Source organism: Crocuta crocuta, unplaced genomic scaffold (genome assembly GCF_008692635.1).
Source record: "Crocuta crocuta isolate KB4526 unplaced genomic scaffold, BGI_CrCroc_1.0 scaffold31, whole genome shotgun sequence".
Taxonomy (NCBI): domain Eukaryota; kingdom Metazoa; phylum Chordata; class Mammalia; order Carnivora; family Hyaenidae; genus Crocuta; species Crocuta crocuta.
This window is the reverse complement of record NW_027528362.1, coordinates 14,354,253-14,373,561: the sequence shown is the minus strand read 5'-3', so window position 1 is coordinate 14,373,561 and position 19,309 is coordinate 14,354,253. Positions and strand designations below refer to the sequence as shown.

General features: G+C 60.7%; 1 protein-coding gene across 5 annotated transcripts in view; it reads right to left on the bottom strand.

Annotated features, from left to right (window-relative positions):
- ATP11A (ATPase phospholipid transporting 11A) overlaps positions 1–19,309 on the bottom strand; it is a 52,385-nt gene that overhangs the window by 29,035 nt on the left and 4,041 nt on the right. For all 5 annotated transcript variants that reach the window (XM_077753915.1, XM_077753919.1, XM_077753920.1 and 2 more), the window contains exons 4-14: positions 17,326–17,429; positions 16,832–16,882; positions 14,255–14,319; positions 13,589–13,670; positions 12,340–12,490; positions 10,661–10,858; positions 8,496–8,669; positions 7,333–7,496; positions 5,633–5,704; positions 4,186–4,259; positions 169–272 (exon numbers count right to left, since the gene is read on the bottom strand). In XM_077753915.1, coding sequence (XP_077610041.1) covers positions 169–272; positions 4,186–4,259; positions 5,633–5,704; positions 7,333–7,496; positions 8,496–8,669; positions 10,661–10,858; positions 12,340–12,490; positions 13,589–13,670; positions 14,255–14,319; positions 16,832–16,882; positions 17,326–17,429 — 1,239 coding nt within the window. The remainder of the gene's footprint in view (positions 1–168; positions 273–4,185; positions 4,260–5,632; positions 5,705–7,332; positions 7,497–8,495; positions 8,670–10,660; positions 10,859–12,339; positions 12,491–13,588; positions 13,671–14,254; positions 14,320–16,831; positions 16,883–17,325; positions 17,430–19,309) is intronic.

The window sequence follows — 19,309 nt, the reverse complement described above, 5'->3', positions numbered from 1 at the left end:
GGGAGGGGGCGGAGGCAGGCTGGGCACCGGCCCCCGGCCCCGCCCACGTGGCACCGGAGCGTTTCTACGCCCTGTAAAGTAGCACACGCCTTCTATAGGACTAAACAGGATGCCGGTGGCCAGACCGCCCTCCCCGCGGGACAAGCGCGTGGCCCACACCCGTCTCACCACTGCGTTGTGCTCCACTCTGGCCCGGATCTGGTCGACTTTGCCTTCTATCACTCGGGGAAATATCGAAGAATCTGCTCCTTTGCAAAAGAGATAAATGTCTCCTACAAAACGAGGGAAAGAAGAGGTTTAATCACGGCGCAGGGAGGACCAGACTCTTTCTCGCATTTACGTTCATGAAGAAACGAGAGCAGGGAGGCCAGTGCTGAGACCGATGTGGGCGTTTCCCGAGACCCGACAGCACGTGCGGCGGGGGCAGCTGAAGGCACCGGCCACACCGCGAGCTCTGCCAACGCACCGACACCTCCCGGGGAACGGCCGCCGCTGTCGCCCGTGCCCCGTCTGGTTCGGCCGGCCAGGTGAGGACGCAGGGGAGGGGCCGTGGCCTGCGGACACGTGGCAGGAGGCCATCCTGCCGTCCCTCACGTCAGCAAGACCCACAGGGACACCTGTCGTGGAGTGTCCCCCCTGCTTCGCACACGCTGGTGCCGGACACATGCTTCCCCGGCCTCGAGGTAAACCGATTTCCTCTTCCAGGGACGCGGGAAGCTCTCGGAGCGAGACGAACGGGACCGAGACAGAAAACGCCCGCTCTGGTCAGCAGGCCCCTGGCACACGGGGCTCGCTCTCTTCCAGCCACGAATCTCCCGGCCCGAAAGGCCACACGGCCCAGCGCCAGGCAGCTCTGTCTGCATGCGGCTCCTGAAACACCGTGGGGTGTGGCCCGTCACCTGCCTTCAGACAGGAAGCACAGATGACGAGCTCCTGGCCCGGGTTGGCCCACAGGGGAAACCAAGTCCAGATGCAGCAGGGGCGGCCACTGTTCCTGGTTTGGGCAGGTGAGGAAGGGCCAGGGGAGGGCACATCCCTGTGGCGATGGCCGGTGAGACTGCTCAGCCGGACAGCACGGGAGCCTGGACGCAGGCGCCTGAGCTCAGCTGTGGCCTCCGGAGCCCAGCTGGGTTCATTCCCTTGGTGCCAGACAGGACTTCCTCCTGCACACATGGTGAAAGCAGGGAGAACACAGCACGATTCAGGGGCGTCTGGGGGGCTCAGTCAGTCNGATGCAGCAGGGGCGGCCACTGTTCCTGGTTTGGGCAGGTGAGGAAGGGCCAGGGGAGGGCACATCCCTGTGGCGATGGCCGGTGAGACTGCTCAGCCGGACAGCACGGGAGCCTGGACGCAGGCGCCTGAGCTCAGCTGTGGCCTCCGGAGCCCAGCTGGGTTCATTCCCTTGGTGCCAGACAGGACTTCCTCCTGCACACATGGTGAAAGCAGGGAGAACACAGCACAATTCAGGGGCGCCTGGGGGGCTCAGTCAGTCGAGCATCTCACTTCGGTTCAGGTCATGATCTCACAGTTTGTGGGTTCCAGCCCCGCATCGGGCTCTGTGCTGACAGCTCAGAGCCTGGAACCTGCTTCGGATTCTGTGTTTCCCTCTCTCTCTGCCCCTCCCCAGCTCACACTCATGCTCTCTTTCTCTCAAAAATAAACATTAAAAAAATTAAATCAGCACAATTTAGCCCTAAGACTAAATCAAAGCTAAAGTCAACCTATGGTCACAGCGGATGGTGTCTGGTGACGGGGCAGGAGCCAGATCCCCAGGACACGCCCGCCAACTGCATAGGGCTGTGGCTCGGGTTCTTGTCACGAGCCACGAAGAGCGGGGCCTGGGCTGGGCCACAACCAGCTGGGGGCAGAACCCATTCCCGGCTCCAGACATAGCTTCCAGCCAACGGTGCAAGTCATCAGACACAGTTCACGGCAAAAATGCTAGTCGAGACGACGTAATGATGTGTTCCCACATTTTTCTAGACAAATCATGATGACTCAAGGCACTGGCTTGTGAGTGGGTTAAACGTCCCACTGTCTTAACTTGTCAATCGCTCGATACACATCCCACGGGGACGTGTTTGGCTCTGGGGCTTGGTTACCGGCGGCCTCTGACACAAATATCCAGAGGCTAAATCAAACTTTAATCTGCAAAAAAGCAGGGGCAGCCAGTATGTGGAACGGCCCCTGGACTCTGCTCTTGCAGTTCTGTCCACGAGCAGGAAGAGCCCAGCGGAGTAACGCAGTGAGGCCCCTGCAGCAGAGCGAGCAGTGTCCACGGCCCCAGGAGGGAGCCCACGCTGCGACCTGGCCGGGGGTCTACGGTCCCCCGTACCCGTTAGGTTGTAAAGCCAGTGCAGTTAGTGTCCCCTCCGGGGATGCGTTACTGCCTCAAGAACGGCTCGTTTAATTAATTATTCACTTCCCTAGAAGTTAAGTGGCTCCAGGCTGCGCAGATGGCACGTGGCCGCCCTCGGAAGCCCACAGTCCCACAGGGGACCCTGGAGAACAGGCAGCCACCTCCGGGGGAAGGGGCTGCTGCAGCGGCGTGAGCGCCCCGGACACACACTCTTCGTGTGACTCCGCTCCTTCCCGAGCTTTGGTGACGCCCTTTCAAAGGCAGGTGACAACTGTTGAGGACTCACAGTGCAGCGGCCGGGAGCACGCTGAGGGCGCGTGTCACAGAAGTGCAGACGGGGCGGGAGTCTGTGAGCCACCCCACCTCTCTTCCTGTGGCGAGGCCTCGCCTGCCGGCTCCTGGAGGGTCTCCCGGGCGGGACTCAGGTGCGACCCTTCACGTCCCCGGGGGACAGCACGTGGCGAAGGACCGAGGAGGGCGCATCCCACAGTCGCCTGCCCTTCTTCTGGGGTGTCTGAGCGGCTCCAGCCCTGGAGAAGGTGCTTCTACCGCTCGGGGAGCCGCCGCCCCGCACGCCCGGGCGTGGTCCTCCCGCCGAGGGCCAGTGTTTCCCGCATGCCGCTGACCCCAGTGGCCAAATCCGTTTCCACACGTTCCGAAGAGCGCTTACGACACTCCGTGCCCCACGACACTCCGTGCAAGTCTTGCTGGCAGAGCCCCGCTGGACCTCCACGTTGACACGTGGCTCGGGGGTGTGGGGACCACACGGGGACGGTGCCCAGAGCTGCCGCCTGCCTCCCTCAGGCTCCTCATCCAGCACCCTGGAAAGTGGTTCGCGGCGTCCCACTGGAAGACGCGCCCCGGCAACCTGACATGGTCCTCCGGGGCCTGAGGGGGAGACGGGTCCTGAGGTCCCATGAGGAGGGTGACAGTGGCCCTGTCCAGGCACTCCTGCTGCACCCGCCTCCCGCGCCAGGACCTCCCGCGAGCACCAGGACACCGGCTGACACGGATTCCCCACGGTGCCCTCAGGTCACCACCTGAGGCTCAGAGTCCTTCTGTCCGGTTCCAGGACCCTGGCTGCGTCTCCCTGCTTACCAGGCAGCTTTGCAGAGACAAACCGCCTGGTATCAGCAGCTTTGTGATCCCACATCTTTTGATAGCTGCCGCTTTGAAACTGCGATTGCACTGACCATATTGAATTAAGTCGTGTTTACTGGGTGGTCGAAGGCACGGCAGCGGCGCATACGCTGCTGAGGGAAGTCGGGGGTCGGTATTCAGGACGTTCACGGCCGGACCAGGGGAGAAGACAAACAGCTCACCCGACTGAGGGCCAGGGAAGGCTGCCTACCAGGCGGTCGTGGGGCCCCCAGGCGGAAAGGACCCTCCGGGGAGGGGGGCCCCCAGGTGGAAAGGACCCTCCGGGGAGAGGGGCCCCCAGGCGGACAGTGCGCACATCTGGGGTCGGCCTGGGGCACAGAGCTGGAAGGCAGCTCGGGAGTCCGCGCCAGGACACGGGAGAAGCGGCCGCCTGACCCAGCAAGGTGCCCTGGGCCTTGAGGACGGACGCGGCCGCGGACCGGGAGGCGGGGCTGCAGGGAAGGAGAGGAGACCCCGCAGGACTTGCCGGAGGGAGACCACAGGCTTTCCTGTGCCCGCGGACGGTGCTGGGGGAGACACGGAGCCTGGGGTGTGAGGAGACACGGGACCTGCACAGGGTTCATACTGCTCTTTCAGAGACCATGAACGCTCGGTGCAGGAAGTGAGCATCAGAGCAAACACCACAACGTGCGCCTGAGAAAATGGAAGGAAAAAGACGCTTCTACCTGTAGCAGATTTGACAATCACACTCATTCTCCTTCTTACGGAGTCGAAACTCAAAATTTCCAGCAATTCGAACCTGCAAAAGAGATGAAAAAGTGTGGTTAACACGTACCTTGCTCTGTAAGCTCTGGAACCTGGGTCAGCACAGGCCTCAGCTCAGCACAGTGTCTGGAGGGTCCTCTGCCTCGTACAGGAAGCCCTCCCGGCATGCCTGCCCAGTCCCTCCCGGCCAGGCCGCCCCTTCACCGAGGCGGGAGCCACAGGGTGGGGGGCTCTGTTCCTCACGGCCGGCCGGCACGGCACCCCGAGGCCAGGCTCCACGTGCTCACTGCCAGGACCTACGCACGGGACCCCCCCACCCCCAGCCCAAGGTGTAGGTGCACAAGGAATCCGTGCGCCAAACTAAATGGACACTTTCTTGAATTCTGAACACAGACACACAGATGTATCAGAGCTTTCAGTCCTGAACAATAAACCAGGGTCCTTTCGGATCATAAGAATCATTTAAAAAGCAAAGAAAACCAGTATTTAATTGGCTTGCAGAGTCTTATTATCAGAAAAGTGTGAGCTCTGCCTGGCACATAAAATACCAAAGGTGGTTCAGCAGCCCTGACCCCGCCTCTGGAAACTCCTCAGGGTCCAGAGACCCCAGCTGCAGCTTCGGGGGGGGGGGGGCGAGCTGTTCGAGGGCCCCGTGCACCCCTCAGCAGCACCCCAAGGGCGTCCTCCCCTCCGTGGGAACCCCCGGCACTGCGGGCACCAGCCCCCTGTGCCAACACGGGGCCCGCAGCCAGTCCCCGAGTCACTGGGCAGGGGTGCACCACTCATGCTAGTCCGGGGGTTTATTTTTCTCAAGGAAACACTAAAATCCAGGGGATTCAGAGCCTGTCACCACCAAGTGTTACATTCTTAGCCACCCGTCCTTGCCCGCGCCCATCGCTGGCAGTGTCTGTAAAGGAGGCTGGGAGTCTTGAGTCAAGGCTCAGGACTCGCCCTCTGTCTCTGGGACGAGGCATCTCAGACCAACACAGCCACCAGCCCTGAGGGCGTGTAGCCACTGAGGACAGGCCGGGGACTGCCCGCATCTGCGGTGTCCTTGCTCAGACTGCCTTCTGCGGGGCATGGGTCCCACAACCCGGGGGCTGGCGCTGTGTGGACGTGGGGCCACTGTGGCCACTCCCTGGGGCAGGCGGGCAGCGGCCGGGAGAGTGTCAGAACGTCCTGGAAGCTGAGGGCACTCTTGTGCTAAAGCCTGATGTCAGGCGGCTCGCAGCAGACCCCCTGGACGCCGCGGCACAGCCGGCCTCCCCTCTGGCCGTCCGCCGTCCGCTCCTAAGCTCCCCACGAGCGCGCGGCGGCCTCGGGTTCTCAGGAGGAGGAGGGAAGGCGGGCATGGGCGCAGGGCAGCGGTCGTGGGCAGGAGTCGTTCCGCCGAGCGCAGCACCTCACCTCTCCACGCCGTTCTCCCTGTTCAGTAGCTCCATGTGGTTGTCCTTCAGCCGCAGGTACGTGAAGCCGAGTCTGCAAAGGGACACAGGTGCGGAGCTCAGCCCGGGTCCCCGGCGCCTCCTCTGCGTTTCTTACATTTGGGGAGAGCGTTCTTTTCAAGAAAGAAATACTTCCAGCAAAACAGAGGTTGTAAACTGCGCCGCAGACTTAGGAAGTTATGACAGCGCTGTATTCACACTTGGCTAACTGTCCGGGAGCCACCAGACTTGGTGACTTATCCTGCCCTCGCGCTGGTGTCACGAACAGGTGTGTGGGCTGGCCCGTGGCAGTGATCAGTGGCCTACTGAGCCGCGGCTGCCGTGTCACAGTCACCAGGACCTGGGGAGATGGTCAGTCTCCAGAACAACTCTCTCATTTACCAATGAGGAAACCACGGCCCAGAGCAGTCCGACAGCAAATGTCCGCAGAGTGTGTGACCTGAAACAACCTCTCCTCTGCCAGCCCAAGAGCCGCCCACATGCCAGGCGCTGGGGCGCAGAGAGAGGGGCGTGGGGACGCGGAGCTGCTGCCCCAACACGGCCAGTGGCCGCGGGACCATGGGGCCAGGGTATCCACCCACCCCAGCAGTGGGTCTACGGTGGGTGGCAGCAATACCCCGTCCCGGCTCTGCATGCACTGCCCCCTCTGAGCCCTCACGTCCAAGGAGAGAGCTCCTCTGTGCGAGGATCTGCGTAGTCGCTAAAGGTCCCAGCAACACAACTCACACGCCTCAAGCCGCCACTCAGACTGCAGGGACGCGCGTGAGGCGGGGCGCCTGGGAAGCTCAGTGGGCTGAGCTCTAACTCTTGGTTTCTGCTCAGGTCATGATCTCATGGTTCTGCGTCAGCCCCGCATCGGGCTCTGCACAGACAGGGTGGAGTCTGCTTGGGATTCTCTCTCTCCCTCTCTCTGCCCTTCCCCCACTGGTGCGCGTGTGCGCGCTCTCTCAAAATAAATAGAAACTTTAAAAAAAAGAAAAAAATGTATGAGCCAACAGCGCACAGGTCCTCATCAGGTGAGAGGCGTCCAGCGCCCTTTCGCTCCCGTCAGCGACGAGGACGATGGGCCCCTCGCGTGAAATGAGGAGCCGCAGGCGCAGGAACCGGGGAAGCACCTCCCCGACTTGGCTCTGGAATAACGTATCTGCGTTGGCGCGGAACGCCGCGTCCTCAGGCAGCCACAACTCGCGGGTGGAAGGTGTGGGCGGCGGACGCAGGAGGCGCGCAGCTCTCCTGAGACAGCAGGCGGAGACAGTGAGCCACGAGGAGAACCCCGCACCCAGCGGGAGCCCTCTGCACGCTGGGGTGCCGCCAGGGCGCCCGACGCGCTCGGCCCCAGTTCCTCAGGGCGGAGGAGACCGGCCCCGAGACGGGTCTCAGGCTGTTGGTTCTTCGACGGAAGTTAGAAGGGGAACCACGCGCTTAAGAGTGGCAGCGACCGGCGGCGGTGGGGGGGGGGAGGGGCGCCAGCAGGCGGTGTGCAGAAGGGACCCTCCTCCGCCCACAGAGATGGGGGACACGGGGGTGCGAGGGCCCCGCCTGTCCACCCCCCGCCCCCCTGCAGCACGGGGACGTCCCGGACACTCCAGTAGGAGCCACGGTCGGGGCCGACTGCCCGGCACGGACCTCGGACATCAGACCCGCCTGTGGCTGGACACGTACCTCTGGATTCCTTCGACCAGGGCCACCTCGTCGGGAGAGGACGAGATGTACACACAGGACTTCCCTGAGCCCGGTGACTTCCGGGGTCCGTCCACGTCATCGTCATCCTTCACCTGGATCGTGTGGCACAGACACAGGGCCCGGAAAAACAGCTCTTCCCGCTCCTGCAAAGCGCAGCACAAGACCCCACACGTCTGTGCCCGGGAGGCTCAGGGCACACGGCGGATCAACAACGAGGCAGGGGTGCGGGCAGGGGTGCGGCCTTCAGGGATTCGGAGGGACTAGTCCCGCCTCCGGTGCTTAGGGGAGGGGCGTGTGGGGCTTCTCTTCACTCTCCAGCACTTGTGAGTAAGGAGGGGACGAGCCGGGGTCAAGGTCGCAGGCGGTGAACTCCGCGGGCCAAGCCTCCACAAGCCTGCTTGCCCTGGGGATCCCCGGCCACCTTCCCGGGGGCCCTGGGGTGTGGCCGATGGGGGAGGAGAGCTGAGAGCGCAGCAGGCGGGTGGCACACCTCACGATGACCTCAGACCCCGGCCGTCCCTCCGAGACTGTGCGGGGAGGCAGTCGTTCCCAGGAGGAAACTGCCTGAGACCCAGGGGGCAGGGGTCGGGGGCAGCTGGTCCCGACGACGGTCGCGGCGCAGCCTGCGACGGTGTGCCACCCTCAGTCCCTGGGCGACCCTGCACAGGGCTCTGCACGCACCAAGGTTTTGGGAACGGTGCCCTCGCCGACCGCGGTGACCCCGTGGTGAGGGTCATGGCACCTCCCAGAGAGGCTGAGATCCGGAGCCACAGCGGAAACATGTGCCTGTGAGGTGTGTGCATGTGTGTGCAGAGCACGTCTGTGTGTGCACACGTGTGTACCTGCAATGCACATGTGCGGGGCATGTGTCTGCGTGTGCGCATCTCTGTCATGCATGCGTGTGTATGTGCTTGAGCGTGAGCACACGTGTGTGCATGAGCACAGACACTCGGCTCTCAGCGCCCGCTTGCCCTGCGGGTCCACCGTGTAAAGCTGCTTCTCAGGGACGTGACCTGCTGGGCCCCACGGGTCGGGACGCTGGCGGCTAGGGGGTTGGAGCGGGAGCTGGCGCAGCCCCGGGATTGGGGCCCCTGCGCGGCACAGAGGGGACGCCCTGAGGTGCCGGGGGCGTGGCCACCTACCCTGGCGCCGGCGCCCGGGGAGGAGTCGATCATGTCGATGCCGGAGGCGTCGGGGAGCACCTGCCCGTTGCAGACGGCGTGCGGCACGTACACGTGGCCCTCGATGCAGCACTCCTTGAACTCCATGTTGTTCTCGGTGAGCGTGCCGGTCTTGTCCGTGAACACGTACTCCACCTGCGGACGCACGGCTGCGCTAGGTGGGGCCGACCAGGGGCCTCGGGCAGGGGGAGGCACCGCGTGCGGCTCAGACCCCAGTGCAGCCCTGCGTCCACACGGAGGGGGCTTCCCGGCTCTGTGCCCGCATCCTGCCGGCGCCGCGGGGCCATGCGCCGGCGAGCAGCCTCCTGCCGCTCCCGCCGGGGCCAGCGGTCCCTCGGGGACACGCACACCTTCCTCGACGGGAAGGGCCTCGGTCTGGGGAGGGAAACGCTGGGTCCAGCTGGGCTTCCACTGCCCGGACAGACTGAGGCAGGGCGGGGGTACGAGACAATGAAGGGCACGGGGGGGGGTGAACCTGCGCTCACTCGAGAAGGTCTGGGAGGTCAGAACTCAGCCCCCACTTAGGTTCCGAAGTCAGAACTCAAACAAAAGCACAAAGCAAATTTCAGAAAGAAAACGACACCCCATTTATGCCCTAAACTCGGACCCATTCCGGTTTTGTGTTCATCAGGAACGACGCGGAATTCTGGACGGTGGAACAGCGCGGGGCCGTCAGAGCCCCGCTGGCCTGAGGAGCGCGTCCCCGCTCGCTGCCCCGGACGCGCAGGGGAGGCAGGCTGTGAGGGCAGGAAGTGCAGAGGCACGGGGTTCCCAGACAAGCATTCGCGTGTCTTCGCCCCACCTGCGATCTGGAAAACCAGTGACCGGAAGGTGGCCGCGCGTGAGGACTCGCAGGCGAGGGCGGCTGTGTTGTCGGAAGTAAATGACACCTGATGTTTTTGATGGGGGATCAGCAATGACGATTCCAGGGGGTCCCGTTTCCTGAAACAAGCCTCCCACAAGCCTCCGGGGCCCCGGTGCTGCCACGCGGTTGGAGGCCGATACCTTCTCCGTACTAAACACAACTCGACATTTTTCTCGTTACCGAGAAATGCTCTCTGAGAATTTCCCAGGAATGTGCAAAATGCACCAGGTGCTGTTGCCAAGGATGCGGACACGCGGAGGGAAAGCTGGTCTGGTGCCGAGCGGGTGGGCCGGGGCTCCACGTGGCTGCGTGGCACCGGGGTCAGGCCCGGGGCTGAGGCACACACCGGGGCAATGCCCCGAAAGCCCAGCTCACCAACAAGCAAGTTCTCTCTCTGGAACAGACCCCTTGACCCGAGGGCTGAGGGGAGCAGGTCCCCACCTGAGTCCGAGCGTCTATTTACAGACTGCGTTTCGGGGGCAGTGGGGGGGGATTTCAGCTGCCAGTCTATCAGCCCTCTTGGCAAAAATGCTCCCCCAAATTTCTTCCTGTTTTTTGGTTTTGTTTTTAAAGATGAACTAACCACCGTTTACCAAACGCCCTTTCCTACAACATGACCCCTGGGAGAGGGTTAGGCCAGGCCGCGGGGCCTTTCCTTAGCTGTTTCCCAAGGACAGAGCTGAGGTGTGGGTCCAGCGGACAGGCGGCCGCGCACCCCGCCAACACCACACCCCGACACCCCGGTCAGCCCGCCCTGCCCTCGGGCAGCCAGGTCACGGCCTTAGGCCCGCTGACAGATTCGGCAGCTCAGGTGCGGAGAGCTGGGGCCAGGAGTGAGCCGTGAGCTGCCTCCGCGGGCTACCTGGCCACGGCCACCCCGGGTCGTACCCAGCTCACCTTCAGGCTGAGGGAAGGGACCACCTGGAGACAGGTGCTCGCCGCCCACACGGCATGAAACCCCCGCGCGGCATGAAACCCCCACGCGGCACGCGGCCACGCTGAGCTCACCCCACGGCTGCACAGCTGACCTCCCGTGAACCGTGCACACGGAAGCACTAACAACCGTCACGTCAATAAAGTTAAAAACCCAACGTTGCCGCTGTCTTTCACGAGTCAGAGGACGCATCTGCACGAATGAACTGAAACGGAAAAGCTTTCATTCGAACCGTCTGGGTAACGTGCCCGCCCCGGACGCCTGGGCGCACGGCACGGAGGGCGCGATCGTGCACGCGGCAGGGAAGAGGCCGCCGCCCGGACTGACCTGTCCGAGTTCTTCATTCAAGTCCGAGGTGTTGACCAGCGGCCCTTCGCCCGTGTCCTCGTCAAACATCTCTTCGTCCCAGGTGACGAAGTACGAGCCCAGGAACTTCTGCATCTCCACCGTCACGTACATGGACACCGGGATGATGTAGTTGAAGAGAACCATGAAGGCCAGGAAGTCCGTGAACGCCCTGAGGAACTGAGAGGGCCCTGCGTCACCTCCCGCGTCCCATCGCCACCGTCCGGAGGTCTGACGCTCGGCGGTCCCCTCGGGGTGCGCCAGTGCTACTTGGAAATACGGGCGTTTGTTTCAAACCCAAAGATACATCATGTGGGGGCGGCCGCGCTTAGTGCCAGTCACCCGACTCCAGCGCCAGGAGGGCCACCAACGGGGAGAGGGCCTGGGGGGGGGGGGGCAGGCCACCTGCGAGACAGTCACACTGGGGGAGGCGGGGCCGCCCGCCACAGCCGCGGGCCACTGCACCTCGGAGGGCTCCACGTTGCCTTCAAGACTCTGACCTGTTACCGAACTTACTGGGTCATAATCTAGGAACGCCCCAAAAATAAGGCTGCAAGAAAGGATTTCTCCGTACAGTTTTGTTCTGACCTTTAAGCCATTTAGTTTGGTGGGAGACCCGATGGCACACAGGACGGGAGGGACTCTGCTCTGGACCCGCACAGGCCGCGCTCTGCACCAGGCGCTCCCCAGTCCTGACCCGCACACGGTCTCGCTCTGCACCCGGCGCTCCCTGGTCCTGACCCGCACATGGTCTGCTCTGCACCTGGCGCTCCCTGGTCCTGACCCGCACACGGTCTCTCTCTGCACCCGGCGCTCCCTGGTTCTGACCTGCACACGGTCTCACTCTGCACCCGGCGCTCCCTGGTCCTGACCCGCACATGGTCTGCTCTGCATGCAGGGCCCCCTGTTCTGGAGGCACATGGCTCAGGTCTTAACTCTTTTATGTGGAGGAGGGTCAATCAAATGTTTTAACTCCTGGCTTAAGGAAAATGGGTTTTCGTAAACATGAGCAACTGGGCCCAAATCCCCTAAGGAAAAATGAACTGAATTCTTCCCACAATTTTCCTATAACTGGCCTGTTCCTCCTTTCCTTAATCTCCCCGTAAACTGGTACCATTTACCTTATGACCCTTTCTGAGCCTTTGCCGAGCACCGTCCAAATACAGGACACTGTGGGCGCCTGGGGCTCAGTCCGTTGAGCGTCCGACTTCAGCTCAGGTCATGATCTCACGGTTCGTGGGTTCGAGCCCTCCGTCGGGCTCTGTGCCAACAGCTCAGAGCCTGGAGCCTGTTTTGGACTCTGTGTCTCCCTCTCTCTCTGACCCTCCCCTGCTCATCCTGTGTCTCTCTCTCTCAGAAATAAATAAAACGTTAAAACAAACAAAAACAAACACAGGACACTGCAGTGGGTTCTAGAGGCTCCGGAAGCGTTGACGGTGCCGCCCTGTGAAGGCACTGTGGGAGGCTATCCCTTTCCAGACCGTAGACTCCAGTACCCGACCAAGACGGGCAAGCGCGGTCTGCGGGGCGGACAGCTGACACTCTGAGATCTGTGACCGCCTCCAGGACAGAGAAGTCACCAACCGGGGCTTCATACCCTGTTGTCGTTAACAATGGCCTACAGGCCGTGTGGTCACCGCAAAGGGAAGCCCCTTCCGTACCAGGTTCCTCTGTCTTTCCGACTCAGTCTTGTGATTGTACCACGGCTCATCTCGGAACGGCTCGCTTTGCCACACGTACTTGAGCACGGTGTTTATCAGCGCCTTGCTGATCAGAATGCAGAGGTACACGATGAGGAACACGTTCATGGACCTAAGCACAAGACAGCCACGGCACTCAGTTACTGCTTCCCAGACGACCCAGAGTGGCGCATCCCCGTTCTCACAAGTCGAGCCAAACGCGTGGCCAAGAAACAGCCACAAGTGAGCCCCCCGCCCGGCCCGGTAACATGACAGACGCTCGCATGTATCTGAGTCCACCCTTGCCCACTGGCGTGTGATTCTAGGGCCACCGGCCTCAAGGCAGAGGGCGGGGCACGCAGCCACGCTGCTGACCGTGGGCCGGAGCTCCAAGACTCATAGACGCCCGAAGTCCATCTTTCTGCCACCCAGCACCAACAGTGAGTTCCAAGTTAAGAGACTGCCACTGGGGAAGGAGGGAAACGCCCCCCGAATAGGGAAAAGGCTGCGTCCCTGGCCAGTGTCGTAGTGGGTCTCGTGAGGGGGCTGGATATTCCAGGGCTTATTTCTGAGGCCTCACTGTCAAGCCAGACACCTGGAAACAAAGCATTCTGGCTTATTAAGAGCTAAAGCTCCATTTCACGTTTGGTGCAGCCGTCGATGGACAGAGATGCAGGATCACATTCTGAGACCAACGTGCCCGGAGCAGACCGAAGACATCGGACAGTCTTCCCAAAGGTCCTCGAGCCCACACAGCCCCGTATGAGATAACTTAGAACCACTGTGAGTCAGGGACACGCCTGAACAAAAGGAGAATAAGACAAAATTCTGGGCCACGTTTTCTCACAAATCCAACTCTGTCCTTGACTCATCACGGTAAGGATTTCACCATCTAACGAAAGGAAGATTGTTCTCTCTGCTCACATTCTCCTCAGGAAAACACGTGGCTTCCAACAACCCCAAAGCTGACAGTGGGTTGGTGAGAAGGCTGCGGGACTGCAGCTGTCCACAGGGGGAGCCCGCGGGCGCGGGTTGACCGTGTGCGGCCATTTGCATCCCCGCAGAAGAGACCGTCCACCTAAATGCCGGTGCCACCGTCTCCTTAGAGACCATGAAGGAATTACTAATGAAGCCAGAAGGAAACCGCTTTCACGTCTACAGGGGCTCAAGACGGTTCTAGCTCAGGGAGCTTGTACGCACTTCCAGCAAGGGGGTCCCGGCGCTTGCTTACTTTTCTACAGCCGACCGTTTCTGGGATTTTGATTGGTAATTTAACGCCATCTTGGTTTCCATGCCCGTGTAAATAGCAACACCTGCAAGGCAGAAGACTACGGTCAGAACAGTGACCCCAGGAAACACAGAATTCTGGACACAACAAGTCATACTGTAAATTTCACTCGGCAAGCTAGCAGTTCCTAAAGAGTCCCGCAACAGGATTCTTCAGACTTAAGAAATACTTTTTTTTCCTCCTGCATAGAAATCAATCTCTACTTTTTCTTGAAGCTCAGGTTTTAATATATTGGGTTTTCTGACCACAGGGAGGCACACGTGCATATTTTTAACTTGTCTCAGTTAAAAGACGAACATAACCCACAGAAATGGGAGATGTTACCAAAGCCACACAGCCGTTGAGAGAACTCTGCTGTGGAAATACACTGCGTGAATTCTCTCGTGGACAGGACTCTGTGTGTCTAAGTCAAAAACTATAGGCACTTGATACACAAGCGGCATCCTGAGACGCCACCACCTCGTCACCCTCAGCACGGGTTTTCACCGCTGCCACGGAGTCCACTCGGGGCACGGAGAGATGGCTTGTGGCAGCCTGTGGGCTTGAACTGCTCTGTGCGTCCTTAACTTTGGAAGCTGTTAGGAGTGACTTGCCAACTGGGACACTGACCGAAGACCTTCTCGGTGTTCTTGAGCGTGGCTCCTCGGAGAAGCAGGTTCTCTGACCCCAGCGGCCTGCAAGGACACAGGGACCAGAGCGGTCACGCAGCAGGCGGAGGAAGGCGCTACGGGCGCAAAGTCGAGGCCCACACCCAACAGACTCGGCTCCAAGAAGAAATCGCGTCGACAAAGAGGCGCTTCTATGTGGGTTATGACCCTTAGTCCTGCTCCCCGTAAGAGCATGTGGCCCCCCGGGTGGGGCCCGGCGGCTGGCACTCCGCTGTACCTGCTCTCAGGGCCCTGGCACTGGGTGTGGCCCCCGTCAGGAACGCGGGCTCCCCGCCCACCCAGACCGACAGAGGGAGGCGGGCCAACCCGCGGGGTCCCACCAGCAGCGCCTGGGGACACGCTCCTGACGGCCTTCCGCAGGCACCGCTGGGCTGGGCTGGGGCCCCAGCTGCTCAGGGAGAGAGAAAACATGGGGTCTGTGACGCAGGAGACTGGGCGGTCTCCACCGCATCCCCAGCGAGACTCCCATGATCTGGCCTTACTTTCAGAGCAGAGGCTGGGAACGCCGTGTGCAGTGATCCACACGGGGCCAGGGGCAAACCCCAGGGACCCCGTGGGAGCGGGTGGAGTCCGGAACCACCCCGCACCACCGCTCTGGGGAAGCAACGGCCACGGAATTTAAGTCATTCGCGTCGGAACGGGCAGGGCCCTACGCCCACAACAGCGAGCAACGGACCAAGCCTCTGCCCTTGTGGGGTGTGGGTTCTCGAGGCTCAGAGCTTCCCAGTTCCCAGGAGGAAAGGAGAAACAGGGCGTGGAGGGCAGCCCTGAGGCGCTGCTGCCGCGAGCGTTCTGACGGTTCCCTTGCGGGGTCAAGGCAAGTGCTGGCACTTTTCAGCGCACGCCACGCGCTCTGGCCCTGGGCAGCCGACTGCACACGAACGCCACACACCCGCGGTGCGTTCTGTACACTCGGCCGGCACGGCTCAGGGCCCCATCGCGCTGAAGACAGGGGCGGAGAGGCTGCCGCCGGGCCTCACCTGACCGGACGTGCCTGCCCAGGGCAGCCCCGCGGTCTGGACACCCGTGCCCGGCCCGTGCCCAGCCTGAGGGCCACGGAGGCTGCGCACACGCCGTCCGCCCCTGTTCCCGATCCTGCCGGCCTCCGCCGGCCATGCTTACAAAAGCAAACGGCCCTTTTAAAAAGGGTCTCGGGAAGGCTAACATAATTTATTTTAAAAGGAACTTTGCATCCAGTTTGGACAGAGGACGGAGAAGCACCACTCTGACTGGATTAAGGATACATAATTCATCACCATTCGCTCACACCACAGATTTATACACACCTTCCACACCGAGATATTACAAGCCTGCTGAAAAGTACAAATACTTACAAAACAAAACAAGAATTAGGGTCAAAACGTGAAATACGTGAGTAATTAGCTCCACACTGCTCGGCACTAAACCGCGTCTGAACGTGAACCACGCAAAGCCGGCAGTGGTGACTTTTCCTGGCTCGTCCCAGTGGTGCAGGAGCCGATCCCTCTCTACTCACTCCTGCAAACATGAACGCTCAGCAGACGCAGAAGCACAGGCTGCTTCTCCACAGGGACTTCCTGTGGACTGGTGCTGGGTTATGAAAGATCACGGCAACGCGCCACGGCCTCCCCAGCGCTACCGGTTCCGGAGATGGGACGTGAAGTGCACGCGCCATTTCCAGAAAACAGAACTTCAAGGGTTGTGGGAGCAGAGAGGCCCCAGGGGCTTACGTTTCAGTAACTATTCACGTTCCTCAAAATCCCGTTTAACTACTTCTGGGCAGCGGTTTTCTCTGACCCACAAGGGGACACCAGGACGTCAACGGTTTGGAGGCCACATATGTCGGACTCTCCAGCAAGCGGGGTTTGTGGAAAAGGTCAACTCGGAATCCTCCCCAGAGTCAACTCCCTGCACCGTCCATCTCGGTGCCCCGGGCAGCAAAGCCCTGCTGATCGGCGGACAATGTCTGGAAGACACGCCCGCAGGCCTGGGGACACAGGCCGGTGCCAACGACCACGCTCGCCCGGGCCTTCAGAGCTGATGCCTGGTGGGCGCCGGTCCCTGTCCACAACCCGTGGGTGTGACAGGTCCCAGACGATGACAGGCGAGCACACCCACCTGCCACCGACACGGTCCCCAGGGAGACACATCCCTTTCAGTCTAGACATGGTCTAGAGCCAAAGTGGGCGGGTGACGACTGCGAGGAGATGCACACCCCCCAAGAAAACGTCAGAGATCCCTCTGGGTCACAGTCTACGAAGGCCGCGGGGCATTTCTAACGGGGGCAGCAGCCAACGGCGACAGGGCTCCTGACACTGGGGACAGAACGTTTTCCGTGAGCGCCATCAGCTGTTGGCATGAACAGCCGCATTCACAAGAGAAGCCAGAAAAGGCGGCGGACGCTGGACCTTGGCTAAGGCAGAATTCTGCCCTTCAAACCCGACGGAGCGGCCACAGTGGAAGCGTCTTAACAGAAATCCAAGAATTCACTTGGATTTGACAGCAGGGACGAAAACAGCCCCCGCCCATCTGTGCTCACCTCACCACGGGGTCGTTCCGGTCGCTGTAGACGTTGATGCGGCCGACAAACCTGGTGAGAGAGGAGCCGGGTCAGTGCCCGCAGCTGCCGCAGGAGACACGGAGCCGGCGCCTGTCTGCTCCCCGCACCCGCCTCCCACTTCCCGAAGGGAAGCTCACGGGCTGGGATCTTCACCTAAATTCCTCCCCCTTTCTCCCTTTAGTTTCTTTCCTTGTTAGCCCATGACTTCAAGATTTTCCTTAAAACAGGTTCCTCGAATTACAGAAAATTACTTTTTCCTCAATAAACCTTGTTCCATGAAGCCAGTCCAAATAATTACACGAATAGCTATAGATTTTAATGGTGTTGGACTATGAAAATTTCTAAGCTATGTATTTTTGGTTTCGTTTTCATTTTTACACAGTGATTTTAGGTTCTCTTCCCAAACGAGCATGGCGCTGGATGCGGTCGGGTGCAGAACAAGAAGACCTGATGGGGACACAGATGGCACTCACTTGTACAGGTCTGGCTGGGGCTGCTCACACTCAATGGTGGCGTGCAAGCCGTCGATATCTTCTTCGGTATGAAACCCCTTAGTGTCCTGAACGGCATAGTGAGTCTGCAGATGGACAAGAAAGGTGAATTCACAACCAAACCACGGACACGACCCCGGCGCCCCTCGGACAGGGGCAGCACCACGTCTTGTCTGCTGTGCCCACAGCTAAGCCTCAGACAAAACGTACACGTATTCCCACGAGTAGCACGTAAGTAAACGTGTAATGGATTTGTGGGTGTTAACAAGTTACAGGATCGCACGGTGCTACTGGTGTTCCTTGACGAGGTGCTGGAAACATCCACCCCCGCCCGCCACCCTCAACTTCAAACTAACAGTCACGGCACATTCTTCTGCAAAGTGGGACACTTGGATCTGTCACAGTGACACAGTTGATGTTCCTTTTCCTCAGGTGAGGACCTACTGTGTGCACGGTGCTGGCCTTGGCATCACAAACTGCCCTCGCCTGGCGCTGCTGGTGAGCGTGAGCTTCTACCGCACAGCTGCCCGCTTGGCCTCGACCGACAGCTCCGCGAACCGAGCAAGCCTCAGACCCTGGAGGACCTGCGGGACCCTGACAGTGGGGCGGCCCCGAGTGCGGGGTCTGGGGGCCCCGAGAACGGCATTTCTAACATGACCCAGGCAACGCCGATGCCCTGGCCAGACGCACCGACACGATCGCATGGGCTCAGAGCCCGAGTGCGAGGGCCTGCTTGAGACAGCGCGTCTCTGAGCACCTTCTCATCCTCCCGGAGATCAAGCGTGGGCAGGAAAGGGCATGATGCAAACAAGTGGGGATACAATCACGCGGCAGGGACAGCATCCACGACACCCCGGGGAGCCCGCAGTGCACCTGGGGCTTTGGGAGACTTTCTGAGTCTATCGCCACAGGAGCCCCTGGGAGACAGGTCTGTTCCGTGGACGTGGAAACCACAGAGAACTTAGAAGTGCCTGCCCGAGGCCACATGAGCTGTAAACGTGACCAGTGCGGGAACCCCACTGCCTTTTAGGCAAAGGGCTCTGGTAACTCCAGCCCCCAGGCCGGCCCCCAGGCCAGGCCGAGTGAGCAGCAGTGATGTCAGACAGACACCAACAGGATGCAGAGCGCGACGGCACCCCAGGCACAGGGGGGCGTCCGCCCGCAGTGCGTGAGGGCGACGGCCGCCCCATCTCACGTGCAGACCACTCGTGTGGCCGCGATGCTGGGGCACCCCTCCCGCAGGACGGGCGCGAGACAGCCTGCTGCCGACGGCCAGGGATGCGTGGGGCCCCTGGCGCCCCTGTGCGTTTCCTGACTTAGTGTCAGTGGGGCCAGAATGCTAGCTCTCTCGGGATGTGTACATACAACACGTGCCCAAAAAGTCTCGCACGGTTTACGGGAGGATGTGAATTATCCACAAAAGGAAGAAAACCTCTCTTTTCCATCGTTGAAAACCACAATTAGCTGCAGTCAGCCGAGGCCTCTGACACAGCTGAGCCCACCGAGCAATGCTCACTTCCTAAACTCCTCAGAAAGTTCCATGGTTTTTAATAACAAAATCCTTAAAAGTAATAGTGATGCCTTCCATCCTTTTGTGATCGTTAAAGCTGTGCAGCACCAACTGCCAGGACAGAGCCCCACACCGAGTCCCAGACCCTAATTATAACTTCAGAGAGTCCTGAAGATATTCTAACAAAAAGGCCCTCCTTGAACTGATAATCACTTAAAACCTGGACTCTTGCGTGACTTTTCACATAATTCCAGTCTAGACAAGACGCTAAATGAGAAACTTCAAACTTCGCAGTCTGCCCATCGCATCCGTGATTTGGCCCCTCCGCTAAACGCCGCAGCTGAGGACTGACATGCAGTTGCCTCTGCTGACCAGGCGCAGGTGGCGGTCATGGGCCCGAGGGGACACGTGGCCCAGCTCCCTGGGGTGCCTGGGGACCCCCGGCAGCGCTGGGCT